At 39.8% G+C, this 19049-nt stretch overlaps 1 protein-coding gene across 1 annotated transcript in view; it reads left to right on the top strand.

Moving 5' to 3' along the window:
- SMPX (small muscle protein X-linked) overlaps positions 1-19049 on the top strand; it is an 83019-nt gene that overhangs the window by 10534 nt on the left and 53436 nt on the right. The window contains exon 3 of the mRNA XM_037821447.1: positions 18636-18722. Within this exon, the coding sequence (XP_037677375.1) occupies positions 18636-18722 (87 nt within the window). The remainder of the gene's footprint in view (positions 1-18635; positions 18723-19049) is intronic.

Here is a 19049-nt window from a genome sequence, read left to right as displayed (position 1 = left end):
CTCTTTCTATATATTTTATACCACACAAAAAAGCCTAATTAATGTACCTCCAAATAGAATATTTATTATAGCTATATAGGCTCTTCACTATTTGATAATTTCCTGTCATATTTGTATTAGCCTAGAGTACATGAAATAAAATATGAAAATGGTTATATTATACAGATTTCCTGGGTTCATAATGTGTTGTCAGCAGGCACTGAGCTAAGTGCTGGGCCTTCGCAGATGAACTGATCCCTGATCCCCACCCATGTTTGAGGAGCTCATATCTCCAGTACTTACTAACTGTGTGATCTGGGGCAAGTTGTTTATCCTCTTTGTGCCTCAGTTTCCTCATCTATCAAATGGGAAGATAATAACAGTACCTATTTCATAGAGTTGCTTTAAGATAAAATGCATTAATATATGTAAATGCTTAAAACAATGCCTGGTGCATTGTAATTTCTTAATAAATATTAGCTGTCTATTATCATCATCACCATCATCTAATTCAAAGGTTCTCAAAGTGTGTCCTTTGGAATAGTAGTTTTATGGGATGTTGGCTCCAAGGGTTCTATGAATAAGTTAAGCAAAGTTGAATAGTTCTTGACTGCAGGATTTCACAGTCTCTAACTTGCTGATGGCATTGTGAATTTCCAAGAGGGTGGTGATAGATGCAGTATTTTTCCAAACATATTGGACCTTTTCCATGAGTATCTTGCAGGATAGTGTTTTGCAGGACAAACTTCTAGAAACAAGACTTAGATCTTTACTTTGTCTGAACTGAGTGATCTTCAGACACTTTCAACCATATGCGTTAACAGTCAGGCATTTCCAGAGTTGAGTTACTGCATCTATGTGTGTCAGGCGACATGGAGCCAAACAGTGACCCACCCATCTCTGCTCGGCCACTCACTCACTCTGAACTTAGTTACCTGGGTTCTCACCCTTAGTTTACCCATGTGTATGGGGACAATCATAGTACGTAATGGGGGTTATTATAATGAATAAACAAAATAATGTATGGCAAGTGCCTGGTTTATAGTAGATAAATACCTGAAGAGATGGCTCTTTTAACTATCTAAGTAATGCATGGAATGACCTTGCTTTCTCTTCAGCTGATTCTATCTCCTCCGTGGACCAGAATGAGAGAGAAGCCAGAACTAGACTCACCCTTAGGGAAGATGGACAGTTGTCTTGCACATCAACTTTGAAGAAAAAATGATCTTTGAATTGTGAGGGGATTCTATCTGAGTTTACACTTCTTTTCAATTGTATTAATTAAATCTCAGCCAGGGGCATAAAAACATCCTGAAGGAATCAGTTGATTCTTCCATAGCCTGGAGAGGGCCTTTGTCTCCTAAGCATCTGACAAAGTTCTATACCAGAGATTAGCATATTTTTTCTGTAAAGGACTAGATAGTAAATATTTTAGGCTTTGTGGGTTGTTTGGTCTCTGTTCCAGCTGCTCACCTTTGCTGTTATGGCACAAAAGCGGCCATCAACAATACGTATAAGAATGAATGTAGCTGTGTTCCAGTAAAACTTTATTTACAAAACAGTTGGTGGGCTGGATTTGGCCCGTGGATGTTAATTTGCTGATCTCGGTTCTGTACTCTCCAGGCCGGTTGTTAAACACCACTGTTGATGGAAACGGAGTTGTAACCAAGGCAACATCAGCACACTAAGCATACTGAGTCTGATTGCTCCAGAATTTGACATGACAGGTGGTGGGAGAGTTAGAGCTGCCGGGACATCTAATCCCATCAGTGATCTGCTTGGCAACCCCCTCTAATGAGACCAAGTGACACCAGCCACTGGCAGCAGCACCTGCTTGTCCTTCCCCTTCCTTCTGAACCCAACCTTTGGGTACTACAACAGGCCTCCCCAGAGCTTCAACCCACCCAGAGCCAATCTTCTCTGGGTCATTGCTGGTCCTTTCTGTCCACAGTTGGTCCAAGTAAACTATCTATTATTTGTCCTCTCCCACGAGACCTGAGAGCTTCAGAGTTGAACAGAAAAGACTCCAGTGCCCTAGTCTTAGCTCTGCTGTGAGACTTCCTGCCCCTGGTCCTTGTGATCTGCAAAGAGAGGGTGTTGAATTAAATGATTAAATGGCCTGTAGCCTCTGTCCAGCTTCCAATAGTCTATGAACTTCTTGAGAACAACTGCTAGGGTTTATTATTAGGATGATAATAATAGTTACAGTTTATTCAGGGTTTTACTATGTACTTGGCATAGTACAGTGGATTTACATGGATTATAATGTAAGGTTTGGAGAAGTGAAACAGCTCACCTAGGGTGACACCGTTTGTAAGTAGGAGAATTGGGACCTGAACCAGTTGTTCAGTCTGATCCCAAAGCCTATGTCCTGAACCACTCTGCAATGCTGTCCAGTCTCATTACTTACCATCCCCACCCTTGGCATAGAGCATATAATGGTAGAAGAATGGGTGTGGCCCATCTAAAGGGTAATCACAAATACTAAGGCACAAAGCTCATCTGTTTTGTTTTTGAGGGACAATGACCATTTTCTGGATGTTCAGTGCTTGGTGCTTTCCTTTTAAAGAATTCAGCTAGCATTCAGAAACAGTGTCAGCCTTTCAATGAAGAAGCTAATAGCCTACTATGATTAAATTTTTTAAACTATTTTAATGATAATAAAACAAAGCAAAATTGTTCTACATGTGTATTGAGTAGCAATGGAAAACTTTCTGTTGTAAGAAGTCACATACTCATTACACTAATGGTGTAGTCTAAAAAAAATTATTGAGGTGAAATTCATATAACGTAAAATTCACCACTTTAAAGTGAACAATTTAGTGGCATTTAGTACAGTCACAGTGCTGTGCCACCACCACCTCTCTATAGTTCCAAAACATCTCCATCACCCCAGAATAAAATCCCACACCTATTAAGTCACTGCCCATTCCCCCTCCCTCCCACCCCTGGCAACCACTAATTTGTTTTCTGTCTCTATGATTTACCTATTCTGGATAGTTCATGTAAATGGAATCATACAATACATCACCTTTTGTGCCTGGCTTCTTTCACTTAACATAATGCTTTCGAGCTTGAACGGAATATTTTGATGCTTCACTTTTTAGTGATTTTCCCTCTCCACCCTCTATCATTGCTCTTCCACCCTCTGTTTTCCAGGGCGTAAGTGCTCTGTGGAAGAAGAACGCAGCCTGATAAAGATATTTATAGACAGGTGTTGTGGACTCTTTCCTGTCAAGGATTTCCAGTTAAAAAAAGATTCCAGGTATATTTACAGCCCTTGGTACAAAGGGCCCATGGTTGGTGAGTTAATCAACTACATTGATTAAAGCTAAGAATCATAAAAATAATACATGTGTTCCTTCAATATATATTTTTTTAATTTAAAACATAAAAAATGGGCCTTCATTTGCCATTTGTTTTAATGTAGAGCCAAAGCCTTTTCTTTGACCATGTATCTACTGTTTCTTTCTTACATAAACCACTATAGTACATTGTTTATGATTTCCAGTGCTGGTTTCTTTGAAGTGTAGCAAGATCTTAAAGCCACTTGTAAAGAAATTGAGAGCAGAATCTTTCTTAGACAGGGAGTAAATTGTTTCCAGTTGTTGCCTCATCCACACTTACTTTGATGCTGACATTTTAATACAGTCTTTCCAAAGCATTCAGCATTATTTTCCCAGAAAAACTCTTTTCATCCATTAAGCAGCTGTTTATGGACTGTTTAATTAAATTGCATAATTACAAAAGAAGTTCACCTGGCAAAAACAGGTTTGGGAATAAACGCAACCATCTCAATAAGCATAGAGCCTAAGGAGTTGGAACACAATTGAACAGGCATTCTGGAGAGTCACCTACCAGCCTTGCACATTCAGAGGGTTTGAGGCCATTGGCGAGCATCAGTCCCTTTGCTAAGGGGCAGGTGAATGTCAGTGGAAGAAGCTTCCACTGTACTCATTTTCTTCACCTGTACTAGGATTTTATGAAAATAAGAATTACTAAGCACTGGACTGTTGGGCTTCAGTGAGGAAGATACTTTTGGGTGAGGGAGCTGTTTTAGGATCCTGAAATTATATTCTAGTGGTGACTCTACTCATGCTTTATAAACCACTGCACGACTGCATATTTATTGAAGTGGTGCAATATGATAGTTGAGATGAATTAAAAGCATCCCTGTTCCACTACTTACCTAGTTAACTAACCAGGTATGCAATTTAGCCTCTCTGATCCTCTGTCTCCTCATCTATAAAAATGGGAATAATTATAACAGTCTTGCCAACATCAGCATGCTATCAAATGAAACAAAGTACATGAAAGTATTTTGAAAACTGTAAAGCACCTCTTATTAACTTGTTACAAATAATTACACTGTGACTAAAAACAAGCAGAAAATATAGATAGAAGCTACTGGTCAGGAATTCTACTTTTTATGTATTTGGCCAGTAACTAGGCTGACCATTTTCTCATTTGAATGCTATGCCAACTTTTTGGTGGCTTATTCTTTTAACTGGTGTGGTTATGGTTCATCTCTTCCAGTCTGCAGTGGAGCTCTGATCAGACTTGAATGCAGCAATCTGACTCCCACGTGGGTTTGGTGGTAACTCTAGCTAACAGTCTCTGCTGCTCTGATCAGGGCTCCTTAGTTATGTATGACACAAGGCTAACAGTCACATGCTGGCTAAAAGATGCCTTTTTTTTTTTTTTTTTTTGAGGCTGACATTCACAAGCACTTCAGAAATATAACCTGCCCCCAACCAATTGTCATGTTATTTTAATAGCTGTACAGTACATTCTTGAAATCTGCTTTTCCCTGGGTGACAAGACTAAAGTTGAGTCATTCAGGAAATTATCAAAGAGAACAAAAAGTATTTAGAACAGAGGAAAAAAGAAAACCTTTCAGTATGAAACATCATGGGTGACGAACAGTGGCTGAGTGGGAGTTTCTCAAAATTGTGTTGAGTAGGAAAGTTTTGCGCATTCTGAATCCACTCCACATTTCAAGAATCCCTGAAGACAAAGTGGTTATGCATTCTAGTGATGCGTAATTTTATTTTTAAATGGTTGGACTATGTTTTAGTTGGTAAATGTGTGCGTTTTATTTTAGGCTAATTGATAAACAAGAATCTCATCTTCCTAATCACCTATTGAGAAAACACACCTCTTTTTGAAAGTCTTCTGGGAAGATGCTGTAAATCTCAAAGTGTCATAGCCTGCTACATTCAGAGAAGGACTGGGACTGTGAGAAGAGAAAAGAACAGAAAGAAATATTGCAAAATGCAACCTGATAGAATTTTCTCTTCTAGTGGAATGGGAGAATGGCATGGGGAAGGCTATAGATTCTGGCAGGAGCTGCTGGGGACCTTTGAAAACTAAAGATAGAATCAGTGGGGGGTCATTGGAAATAAATATGCAATAGGAGGAAACTCCAAAAGCCATAGCCCAGTTCAGAAAACTCACAGTGGGTGTAGAAAAAGAGAGGGAGTGTGTGGGGACAAACAGGGAGAGGGAGGTAAGAGAACAATGGCTATGGAAAGCCAAGTTGCATCAGAATTGTCAGTACACAGTGGCTGTCAGCTATCAAAATCCAGTCCCCAGGGAAAAGAAGATGTCATTCCATTGTAAGCCACACAGGAGTGGCTGTGGAGGGAATATCGCTTCCAGAACTCTCTGGGCTCAAAGCTTGGAGCTCAGCAGGAGAACAATACAAATAATTAAGGGAGTAGTGGAATTAACTTACAGGGAATTCTTTCTACTTTTCTTCACCTGGTGAGATCAAGTGTAGTATTAATTTCACATCAGATGGGTCCTCTATCAGGGAAATGTATCCTGTTCTGGCAAAAGATGATCTAGTAGATTTTTTTCCATTCCCAATTTTGAGGATGTAACAAATTATGTATAGCTTTAGAAAGTGATGCACCAGGGACATATTTTAAAATATTTAAAATGAATAAACTCAAGGAAGGAAAAGAAATACAAGGAATTGTGTTACAAAAAGAAAAAAGAATAGCCTGTTTCCTTTGCATTTATTCAGAATCTGTATAAAGAAGGAAACCCAACTTTATATCAACTCCATGTCATTGATGTTAGATGTTTTTGTTTGTTTACTCTTTTGTAAAAAGTTAGCTCATTATTCCAAATCCATTTTGAGTAGCAAATACCACACCAGATTCGCACATGGAAAAAATGAGTCGTGGAGAAAGTATTTTATTTGCATTCAAATGCTGAGCAAGTCAGTGAAAGAGACACAATTCTTTTGTCAATGGAATAAAAATAGAGAGCTACAGGTCTACATATTTCTATCAAATTCAAGTTATAAGAACTTTTTCTTATAATTTAGTCTATAATTTGTCACTCAAATATCACTGCCCTGCAATGGTATTAATGAAACCTCCTTAATCGTCTTATTATTGGTGTAATGCATGTCACAGTTTACAAAGCACTCCTCTTACACTCCCTTATTGGTGTACGTTAATGACTGAATACTCATTGTGTTCCTGGGCTGCTTTGGTTCCTGTCAATATTTGCTGTCAAAAAACGCATTATGTTCCTCATTTCTCTGAGTGATGCTTTAAAGAAGAAAAATGTCCCCATGTAAAAAAGTCAGTGAGTTAATGGCTCATTTTTCAGTGTGCCTTGTCTTTGGCATCTAGTTTAGAATTACCCATTTTGTGTGCTCCTTTTTTAAAAAAAATTAAATTCAGTTTTTTTTTTTTTTTTTTTTTTTTTTTTTTTTTTTCATACAAAACAAATTGTACTTTCGATTGTTTACAGTACCATTACATAGTTGTACATTCATCACCTAAATCAATCCCTGACACCTTCATTAGCATACACACAAAAATAACAAGAATAATAATTAGAGTGAAAAAGAGCAATTGAAGTAAAAAAGAACACTGGGTACCTTTGTCTGTCTGTTTCCCTCCCCTACTTTTCTACACATCCATCCATAAACTAGACAAAGTGGTGTTTGGTCCTTATGGCTTTCCCAATCCCATTGTCACCCCTCATAAGCTACATTTTTATACAACTGTCTTCGAGATTCATGGGTTCTGGGTTGTAGTTTGATAGTTTCAGGTATCCACCACCAGCTACCCCAATTCTTTAGAACCTAAAAAGGGTTGTCTAAAGTGTGCATAAGAGTGCCCACCAGAGTGACCTCTCGGCTCCTTTTGGAATCTCTCTGCCACTGAAGCTTATTTCATTTCCTTTCACATCCCCCTTTTGGTCAAGAAGATGTTCTCCGTCCCACGGTGCCAGGTCTACATTCCTCCCTGGGAGTCATATTCCACGTTGCCAGGGAGATTCACTTCCCTGGGTGTCTGATCCCACGTAGGGGGGAGGGCAGTGATTTCACCTTTCAAGTTGGCTTAGCCAGAGAGAGAGGGCCACATCTGAGCAACAAAGAGGCATTCAGGAGGAGACTCTTAGGCACAAATACAGGGAGGCCTAGCCTCTCCTTTGCAGCAACCGTCTTCCCAAGGGTAAAACTTATGGTAGAGGGCTCAACCCATCAAACCACCAGTCCCCTATGTCTGTGGTCATGTTAGCAACCATGGAGGTGGGGTAGGCGAATACCCCTGCATTCTCCACAGGCTCCTCAAGGGGGCACTACATCTTTTTTTTTTTTTTTTTTTCCCCTTGTTTGTCTTTTTTCTTTTCTTTTTTTTTTTTTTTTTTTTTTTTTTTTAACTTTCCCTTCTTTTTTCAAATCACCTGTATGAAAAAAAAAGTTAAAAAGAAAACAAACATACAATAAAAGAGCATTTCAAAGAGACCATAGCAAGGGAGTAAGAAAAAGACAACTAACCTAAGATAACTGCTTAACTTCCAACATGTTCCTACTTTACCCCAAGAAAGTTACATAATATAGCAACATTTCAGTGAACTTGTTCCTACTACAACCATCAGAAATTAACAGACCATAGTCATTTCTGGGCATCCCCAGAACGTTAAATAGCTTATCTGTTCTTCCTGGATTATTGTTCCCCCTTCCTTAATTGCTCTCTACTGCTAGTTCCCCTACATTCTACATTATAAACCATTTGTTTTACATTTTTCAAAGTTCACATTAGTGGTAGCATATAATATTTCTCTTTTTGTGCCTGGCTTATTTCGCTCAGCATTATGTCTTCAAGGTTCATCCATGTTGTCATATGTTTCACCAGATCGTTCCTTCTTACTGCCGCGTAGTATTCCATCGTGTGTATATACCACATTTTATTTATCCACTCATCTGTTGAAGGACATTTGGGTTGTTTCCATCTCTTGGCAATTGTGAATAATGCTGCTATGAACATTGGCGTGCAGATATCTGTTCGTGTCACTGCTTTCCGATCTTCCGGGTATATACCGAGGAGTGCAATCGCTGGATCGAATGGTAGCTCTATATCTAGTTTTCTAAGGAACTGCCAGACTGACTTCCAGAGTGGCTGAACCATTATACAGTCCCACCAACAATGAATAAGAGTTCCAATTTCTCCACATCCCCTCCAGCATTTGTAGTTTCCTGTTTGTTTAATGGCAGCCATTCTAACCGGTGTTAGATGGTATCTCATTGTGGTCTTAATTTGCATCTCTCTAATAGCTAGTGAAGCTGAACATTTTTTCATGTGTTTCTTGGTCATTTGTATTTCCTCTTCAGAGAACTGTCTTTTCATATCTTTTGCCCATTTTATAATTGGGCTGTCTGTACTATTGTCATTGAGTTGTAGGATTTCTTTGTATATGCAAGATATCAGTCTTTTGTCAGATACATGGTTTCCAAAAATTTTTTCCCATTGAGTTGGCTGCCTCTTTACCTTTTTGAGAAATTCCTTTGAGGTGCAGAAACTTCTAAGCTTGAGGAGTTCCCATTTATCTATTTTCTCTTTTGTTGCTTGTGCTTTGGGTGTAAAGTCTAGGAAGTGGCCTCCTAATACAAGGTCTTGAAGATGTTTTCCTACATTATCTTCTAGGAGTTTTATGGTACTTTCTTTTATATTGAGATCTTTGGTCCATTTTGAGTTAATTTTTGTGTAGGGGGTGAGGTAGGGGTCCTCTTTCATTCTTTTGGATATGGATATCCAACTCTCCCAGCCCCATTTGTTGAAAAGACCATTATGGCTCAGTTCGGTGACTTTGGGGGCCTTATCAAAGATCAGTCGGCCATAGATCTGAGGGTCTATCTCTGAATTCTCAATTCGATTCCATTGATCTATATGTCTATCTTTGTGCCAGTACCATGCTGTCTTGGCAACTGTGGCTTTATAATATGCTTCAAAGTCAGGGAGTGTAAGTCCTCCCACTTCGTTTTTCTTTTTTAGAGTGTCTTTAGCAATTCGAGGCATCTTCCCTTTCCAAATAAATTTGATAACTAGCTTTTCCAAGTCTGCAAAGTAGGTTGTTGGAATTTTGATTGGGATTGCATTGAATCTGTAGATGAGTTTGGGTAGAATTGACATCTTAATGACATTTAGCCTTCCTATCCATGAACATGGAATATTTTTCCATCTTTTAAGGTCCCCTTCTATTTCTTTTAGTAGAGTTATGTAGTTTTCTTTGTATAGGTCTTTTACATCTTTGGTTAAGTTGATTCCTAGGTACTTGATTTTTTTAGTTGCTATTGAAAATGGTATCTTTTTCTTGAGTGTCTCTTCAGTTTGTTCATTTCTAGCATATAGAAACATTACTGACTTATGTGCATTAATCTTGTATCCCGCTACTTTGCTAAATTTGTTTATTAGCTCTAGTAGGTGTATCGTTGATTTCTCAGGGTTTTCTAGATATAAGATCATATCATCTGCAAACAATGACAGTTTTACTTCTTCTTTTCCAATTTGGATGCCTTTTATTTCTTTGTCTTGCCGGATTGCCCTGGCTAGCACTTCCAGCACAATGTTGAATAACAGTGGTGACAGCGGGCATCCTTGTCTTGTTCCTGATCTTAGAGGGAAGGCTTTCAGTCTCTCACCATTGAGTACTATGCTGGCTGTGGGTTTTTCATATATGCTCTTTATCATGTTGAGGAAGTTTCCTTCAATTCCTACCTTTTGAAGTGTTTTTATCAAAAAGGGATGTTGGATTTTGTCAAATGCTTTTTCAGCATCTATTGAGATGATCAATTGATTTTTCCCTTTCGAGTTTTTAATGTGTTGTAATACATTGATTGTTTTTCTGATGTTGAACCATCCTTGCATGCCTGGAATGAACCCCACTTGGTCATGGTGTATGATTTTTTTAATGTGTCTTTGGATTCGATTTGCAAGTATTTTGTTGAGGATTTTTGCATCTATATTCATTAGGGAGATTGGCCGGTAGTTTTCCTTTTTTGTAGCATCTTTGCCTGGTTTTGGTATTAGATTGATGTTAGCTTCATAAAATGAGTTAGGTAGTGTTCCATTTTTTTCAATGTTTTGAAAGAGTTTGAGTAAGATTGGTGTCAGTTCTTTCTGGAAAGTTTGGTAGAATTCCCCTGTGAAGCCATCTGGCCCTGGGCATTTATTTGTGGGACGATTTTTGATGACTGATTGGATCTCTTTGCTTGTGATGGGTTGGTTGAGGTCTTCTATTTCTTCTCTGGTCAGTCTAGGTTGTTCATATGTTTCCAGGAAATTGTCCATTTCTTCTACATTATCCAGTTTGTTGCCATACAGTTGTTCATAATATCCTCTTATAATTTTTTTAATTTCTTCAGGATCTGCAGTTATGTCACCTTTTTCATTCATTATTTTGTTTATATGGGTCTTCTCTCTTTTTGATTTTGTCAGTCTAGCTAGGGGCTTGTCAATCTTGTTGATCTTCTCAAAGAACCAACTTTTGGTGATATTTATCCTTTCTATTGTTTTTTTGTTCTCTATGTCATTTATTTCTGCTTTAATCCTTGTTATTTCTTTTCTTCTACTTGGTTTAGGATTGGTTTGCTGTTCATTTTCTAGCTTCTTCAGTTGATCCATTAGTTCTTTGATTTTGGCTCTTTCTTCCTTTTTAATATATGCGTTTAGTGCTATAAATTTCCCCCTTAGCACTGCTTTTGCTGCATCCCATAGGTTTTGGTATGTTGTGTTCTCATTTTCATTCGTCTCTATATATTTAGCAATTTCTCTTGCTATTTCTTCTTTAACCCACTGATTGTTTAGGAGTGTGTTGTTTAACCTCCAGGTATTTGTGAATTTTCTAAGTCTCTGATGGTTATTGACTTCTAATTGTATTCCATTGTGGTCAGAGAATGTGCTTTGAATGATTTCAATCTTTTTAAATTTATTGAGGCTTGTTTTATGTCCCAGCATATGATCTATTCTGGAGAAAGTTCCGTGAGCACTAGAAAAGTATGTGTATCCTGGTGATTTGGGATGTAATGTCCTGTAGATGTCTGTTAAATCTAATTCATTTATCAGATTGTTTAGGTTTTCAATTTCCTTATTGGTCTTCTGTCTGGTTGATCTATCTATAGGAGAGAGTGATGTGTTGAAGTCTCCCACAATTATTGTGGAAACATCAATTGCTTCCTTTAGTTTTGCCAATGTTTCTCTCATGTATTTTGTGGCACCTTGATTGGGTGCATAGACATTTACGATTGTTATTTCTTCTTGCTGAATTGCCCCTTTTATTAGTATGTAGTGGCCTTCTTTGTCTCTCAAAACATCCCTGCATTTGAAGTCTATTTTATCTGAGATTAATATTGCTACACCTGCTTTCTTTTGGCTGTAGCTTGCATGAAATATTTTTTTTCCATCCTTTCACTTTCAATTTCTTTGTGTCCCTGTGTCTAAGATGAGTCTCTTGTATGCAACATATTGATGGTTCATTTTTTTTGATCCATTCTGCGAATCTATATCTTTTAATTGGGGAGTTTAATCCATTTACATTCAACGTTAAAACCGTGAAGGCATTTCTTGAATCGGCCATCTTATCCTTTGGATTATGTTTGCCATATTTTTCCCTCTCTCTATTAATATCCTTTATTGTACCCATACCGAATCTCTTTAGTACTGAACCTTTCTCCAAGTCTCTCTGTCCTGTCTTTGTTTCTCTGTCTGTAGGGCTCCCTTTAGTATCTCCAGTAGGGCAGGTCTCTTGTTAGCAAATTCTCTCAGCATTTCTTTGTCTGTGAAAAATTTAAGCTCTCCCTCAAATTTGAAGGAGAGCTTTGCTGGATAAAGTATTCTTGGCTGGAAATTCCTCTCTCTCAGAATTTTAAATATATCGTGCCATTGCCTTCTCGCCTCCATGGTGGCTGCTGAGTAGTCACTACTTAGTCTTATGCTGTTTCCTTTGTATGTGGTGAATTGCTTTTCTCTTGCTGCTTTCAGAACTTGCTCCTTCTCTTCTATGTTTGACAGTGTGATCAGTATATGTCTCGGAGTGGGTTTTTTTGGATTTATTCTATTTGGAGTTCGCTGAGCATTTATGATTTGTGTATTTATGTTGTTTAGAAGATTTGGGAAGTTTTCCCCAACAATTTCTTTGAATACTCTTCCTAGACCTTTACCCTTTTCTTCCCCTTCTGGGACACCAATGAGTCTTATATTCGGACGCTTCATATTATCTATCATATCTCTGAGGTCCATTTCGAGTTTTTCAATTTTTTTCCCCATTCTTTCTTTTATGCTTTCATTTTCCATTCTGTCATCTTCCAGGTCACTGATTCGTTGTTCAACTTCCTCTAGTCTTGTACTATGAGTGTCCAGAATCTTTTTAATTTGGTCAACAGTTTCTTTAATTTCCATAAGATCATCCATTTTTTTATTTAGTCTTGCAATGTCTTCTTTATGCTCTTCTAGGGTCTTCTTGATTTCCTTTATATCCCGTACTAGGGTCTCATTGTTCATCTTTAGTTCTTTGAGTAGCTGCTCTAGGTGTGTCTCTTCTGGTCTTTTGATTTGGGTGCTTGGGCTTGGGTTATCCATATCGTCTGGTTTTTTCATATGCTTTATAATTTTCTGTTGTTTTTGGCCTCGTGGCATTTGCTGTCCTTGATAGGGTTCTTTTAGGGTTTGTAGACCAGTTGAAGTCCTTATCTCTAATTTATCAGATCTACAGCTTCGTGGAGTACACTTTCTCTAACTAACCAGCAGGTGGCGTCCACGAGCCACCTGTTCTCCACAAGCCAGATCTCCCCTGCTTAGCCTTTTTGGTGAGTGGGGGAGTGAGTCTTGTGGGGCCCAATTGGTGTCCCAAGCTTGCGTGTGTAGTTGGTGTTGCCTGCCCTGTATGTGGGGCGTGTTTCTGGGCAGTCGGGAGGGGGGGGTGGCCCTAACAATCAAATCTCCCTGATGATCCTAGAGTTTTAAAGCTACTGCAATAGTCTAATCCTTCAGTTCAGTCCTGCCACAGTTTGTCTCTGCCACTGACCTACAAGTCTTTGGTATTGGCGTATGGCTCCTGAGACTTGCAAGTGGGCCCCTCTTCCAGGCTGTGCACCCCGGGTCCTCTGTTGAGGGATGACTGTGCTATGTCACAGGTGAGTGCCGTCCCCCCAGGGCAGTTCTGGGCTGCTGGGCTGTGTTGGGAGGCTCCCAGTCTGCTCAAATGATGGCTGAATGGGGCTCTGTTAATTCACACTGCTCCCCCTTCCCAGCTCTGGGACATTCAGCTGAGGTTGCAGGGAAGGCTAATGTCCACGCCCAGTTTTGTGGTGTGTGCCTGTTATTTGAAGCACTTCCGTCACACTGGGTTGTCTGGGGCAGCTCTGGGCTATGGGGCTGGCGATGGGCAGGAGTGTTTCCTGTCCACCAGGATGGTGGCTGTGAGCGGACACCCCCCTTTTCTTGGGAAGTTGTGTTGTTTAGTGAATTTTCTCAGCCACTGGATTATTGCCTTTTGTCTCAGAGCTCTCTTATTTCTGCTCTTGACTTGACGTGCCCAAATTTCAATTCTTTGAAGCTTTCTGTATTGAGCTTCTTAGAGTAATTGTTTTAGAAAAAGCAAAAAGGATTTAAAAAAAAAAAAAAAAAAAAAAAAAAAAAAAAACGGCCCTCCTCAGAGATATAATGGGTTATTGAAATGCTAATAGACAAAGCAACCAGGGCCATTAAGGAAAGGTGCCCTGGGCAGAGAGATCAGCCTTGCTTCGGGATTTGCATATGCGCCTCAAGGCCTGATCTCCGCCCTTCCCCTTTCTGTGTTCACCAGAACTCCAAAAATCCTCTGCTTTTACTTTGGAGCTTCTCGTGTTGTTTTCCTTCTATGCCCGTCTCCTCTCTGCTGGGCTGGCTGCTCTCAGAGTCTCTGGTGTCTGGCCTCAGTCTATCTATGGTTGGAGTTTGAATCAGTAGAATGAGTTTCCGATGAGAGCAGCCACTGCAATTCTCCCTTCTCCTTCCTGGAGCTGACAGCCCCTCCTCCCCCGGGACTGAGCCTGGCAGGGAGGGGCGCGGGTCCCCTGGCCGCAAAAACTTACAGATTTCGGTGATCTCAGCAGTTCCACGTTTTCATGAGTGTTGTATGAAGTATGCCCAAAGACAGATTGCTCTGTGGTGTCCAGTCCACGCAGTTCCTGGCTTTTTACCTACTTTCCTGGAGGAGTAACTAAAACATACAGCTCACCAGTCTGCCATCTTGCCCCGCCTCCCCCCAATCCTAAATTCAGTTTTATTGAAATGTATTCACATACCACACAATCACCCATGGTGTACAATCAACTGTTCATAGTACCATCATACAGTTATGCACTCATCACCCCAATCTATAAAGAATCAGAATAAGAATGAAAAATAAAAGTAAAAAAAAGAACACCCAAAAATAAAAGTAAAAAAAAGAACACCCAAATCATCCCCCCCATCCCACCCTATTTTTCATTTAGTTTTTGTCCCCATTTTTCTAGTCATCCACTGGATAAAGGGAGTGTGATCCACAAGTGTGATCCACAAGGTTTTCACAATCACACTGTCACCCCTTATAAGCTACGTTGTTGTACAATCGTCTTCAAGAGTCAAGGCTACTGGGTTGGAGTTTGATAGTTTCAGGTATTTACTTTTAGCTATTCCAATACATTAAAACCTAAAAAGTGTTATCTATATAGTACATAAGAATGTCCACCAGAGTGACCTCTTGACTCCATTTGAAATCTCTCAGCCAGTGAAAGTTTATTTGGTTTCATTTTGCATCCCCCTTTTGGTCAAGAAGATGTTCTCAATTCCACGATGCCAGGTCCAGGTTAATCCCCGGGAGTCATATCCTGCATTGCCAAGGAAATTTCCACCCCTGGGAGTCAGGTCCCACGTAGAGGGGAAGGCAGTGAGTTCACCAGCTGAGGTGGCTTAACTAGAGAGAGAGAGAAAGGGCCACATCTGTGCGTGCTCCTTTTTGAAGGCGGCTCTCAGAGTGTAAGTCTGCAATTTAAGGGGGCTGCTTTGGAGAATTTTAGAGCTGGTTAGAGCTAATTTTGATCAAGTGAAAAGAGCTCTTTGGAGACTGGTTTGGTAAGAGTGAAAAGATCTGGCCCCAATGTCAGGCAGCATCGATTTGGAATCCTGGCTTTCCCTCATAGTATTTGTGAGAAATATCTAACTTCTTTGAGGCTCAGTTCCTTCATCAGTAAATTGAAGATGTTATACTATCCTCCGAAGTTTGTTGTGAAGGGGTTAGCCACTGTCCCACAATATCACTGTCAGGTTAAGATGAAAGCTAGTCTCACCAAATTCTGCCACTCAAAACATTTGTTAAATGCATTCATTAGCAAGCAAGCATAAGGCAGTACGTACAGTCTGTTCTGTGAACTTGATGAAACCTCAGCTTTCGTCCTTGTAAGTGCTACAAGTGCCTACTACCTTACATAAAAGTTTTGCGTGAGGCAGGTGGGACAGGATTCTGTTACCTTTAGTTAGCAACAGCTTGCTGGAAATCCTCATTATCAGTGGCTGGAGACAGGACCATTAAAGGATCCAACCTGAAGGTGCAAGTTATAGACCCCAGATTCTTATACTCTGGTCAGCAGGGTAGTGATTGTTTTGCAAACATTTTAACCAATCTACATAGCTTAACATCCTTTAATCTCATCAGTAAAAACCATTTCTAATGCTCATTATGCTCTTTCACCCATTTTTTGACATTTCCTCAATCATCAAAGCCTCAAGTGCTGGTGGAGATGTGCACAACAGAAGCACTTGGAGTAGCAATCTTGGGAATATGGTCTTGGTGATATTTTACCACCTGGCTACCCCAGGAGGATGAACTTTTATTTAGAGTAACTGAGTTCCCTGGAGTTGACATTTTAAAACAACCTGCACTTATAGATGCTAAAGTAGTTTAAAATAAATTACAGGCATCTTAAAATAGGCACAGCAAACCACTCTTCCACTTACGTATCATCTCTTTCAGTGGTTATCAGATTGGGCTCCCAAATTCCAAGGAACTGCTCTTGGTTCAGGGCTTGAGGGAAGCGGATGGGGTTCTGGGCTCCCTACCACCTTAACCAGAGCAACTCCACCTGTGACTATTTTGCATGTTAGGTGTTCTTATAATACTTTGCTTGAAGGAAGGGTTCCATGGCTAAGAAGTTTAAAAACCACTGATGTAGTCTAACACTCATTTTACAAATGAGAAAATGAGACCTAGAGTGCTTGTCACCTTTTTAAGTACAGTACTGAGAATCCCTAGCAACTCCTAGCACTGGGCTCTTTTTGCTACCGTGTACCATGTCCCATGGAGAAGCTATATGCATTGCTGAGATTAATCTCCAAATAGGAAAAGGTGGTTATTCCAATGCATGTGCTTTACTGATGACCTTTACATGTTCCCTTATTGAAAACTACAACCCACAATTGAGCATACAGACTTGATTAAATGGGGTAGTTTAGTAATCAAGTCTTTTAGAAACAATGTTAACATAAATTCACTATTAGGAAAATGCCCCCGTAGATGCCTTTTTTTTTTTTTTTTTTTTTTTTTTTAGTATATTCACAGATTGGGTTGGGATACTGGTGATCCAACTACACTTTTAACCACTTAACCTTCCCCCAGATGTCCCTATATAGACCTTTTCCCCCTTGCATCCCAACTGTCATGGTAGAAATTTTCCATTAGTCCAATATAGATCATCTTATACTATTTTAATCTTCTTAATTGAGGACCCGAATGATATGTCATCAAATCTAAGACACTGTCAGTTGTTAAATACCATTATTTTATGTCCTATTGAGAACACAAATGTGCCAATTAAAATTTAAGATACCGCTAGTTGTAAGACATATTCTGATTTCATAGATATTAAAAGAGGTACATCTTGGAATTCATGGAATAGGGTGCCATATTTGCCACCATATAAGACATGTTTTTCCCCTTGTCTTACGCCCTCACCTCCTCCCCCTCTAGGCCACCTGATATTTCCATTCAGCAGAGGAATAGCATAAAAGGCTCGGCCTTAGGTTTTCCAAAATGCCTTCCTCTAAAATTGTGCTACACTTATATTCTAGCATATATGGTACATACTGATCAAAAATACTTCTCGGCTTCTTGGCTCCAGAATGGCTCCATGGTGATGTAACTTTCTTGTTATTTGCCTCAAAAACTTTAGTCCCGTTTTCTTTCTGTGGGAATCAGCATTAATCACTTCATGATCTCAGTGGAGCACGATACAGATCTGCCATGTTGCATGAAGGTGCATGAATGTAGACACTGGGTACTTCTTGTGTCGTGGGTTAAACATTCTCCTAGCAACAGAGCTCGTACCAGACAGTTCCAAATGAGCCTTACCAGACTTCCTGATCATTTCGTTGTTTGGTGTGGACCAAAACCACCCAATCTGTGTCATAAGGTCAGACATCATTTTCATGCATAATATCAAAGGGAAATTTCAACTTTTCAAGCCCACATATTCAATTGCATATAAGGCAGTTCTCTGTTTTAGGTGGACAATAATTGTTACTTACTTTTAAAAAACCTCTTCACATTAGTTTTGCCTTTTGATTTCAGAACAAATATGGACAAAATTCAAGTTTACATATGCTCTTCATCAAGTTCAAATTACTGTGTCATTTTACATAATTTAAAGTTTAGAGTATTTTCTGTTTACTAGAAGCTATTTTATGTTTACCACAGATGGAGATTAGTTTATCTTGCTAAATGACAAGAAACTATGAAATGTGACACAAAAGGGAACTTCACTTCCCATCACTCTTCCTTACTCACTGACCCACGCAGCTGTGTGTCGGAGAGAAAGTAGAAGAGCACCAATTACAGAGCCCTAAGAAGATGCTGGAACAGCTATGGACATTGTGGAAAGGAAAAGGAGGCTTAGGAGGTGTGAATGCCTAGTCTCCCACCCCCATCCCCACCCTCAGTGGTAAATCTGAAGGAACATGAAGGAGGGCTGCAGTGGGGGGTGCCTTCTGCGGATGCTCTTATCTCCTCATTATGTCTTCCACTTCCCAGGGAGAGGAAAGTAAAAAGCCCCACAGGAGGGCAATAGCCAGAAAAACCATCTTCAGATTCTTCCATCCAATAGGGAACTGTAAAACCACCGTACACACCTAATGATGGGTACCAGGACTCTGTAACAAATGGAAGTGACATTTTCCTTTGCATATGTTTGTCCTGTCATTACAGCAATTTTTCTGTAAAAAGCTTTGACGATGTACTTTTAAGAAGCATTTCTGTTCACAAAATGATTACGATCTCAGAATGTCATTGCAAGCTCTTACTTTTCTTCAGCTAAATCTTGCCCATTTTTTGTCTTTTAGGCAAACATCAATATCCCAATGGGAGCCTTTCGGCCAGGAGCTGGGCAGCCCCCCAGAAGAAAAGAATTTACTCCTGAAACGGAGGAGGTGAGGACAAATTTGGCAGCAGAGCTCAGCACTGTCTTTCCTCTCTCAAATCCTCACTAGAGGGGAGTAGAGGCTTGGTGAGGGCTGGCTCTGTGTCAGAGACTCAGGATTTAGTACATGCATTTCTTTGTTTGCCTTGTTCAATGGGCTATGAAACATACTGCCCCTCCCTCCACTTCCCCAGCCAAATTTCAGTGCCTGGCACAGTTCCTTGAAGATACCGAGATTAACATCTCCTTTGTTGACTGATAGCGTGTGTCTGTGGGGGTGAGGAGTGGGGCAGTGTGTTTCTCAGATGCTTCCAGTCCAGCAATAGTCACGAGATTG

This window comes from Choloepus didactylus, chromosome X, assembly GCF_015220235.1.
Source record: "Choloepus didactylus isolate mChoDid1 chromosome X, mChoDid1.pri, whole genome shotgun sequence".
Classification (NCBI taxonomy): Eukaryota; Metazoa; Chordata; class Mammalia; order Pilosa; family Megalonychidae; genus Choloepus; species Choloepus didactylus.
The sequence above is the reverse complement of the archived record's forward strand: the minus strand, read 5'-3'. Positions and strand labels throughout refer to the sequence as shown.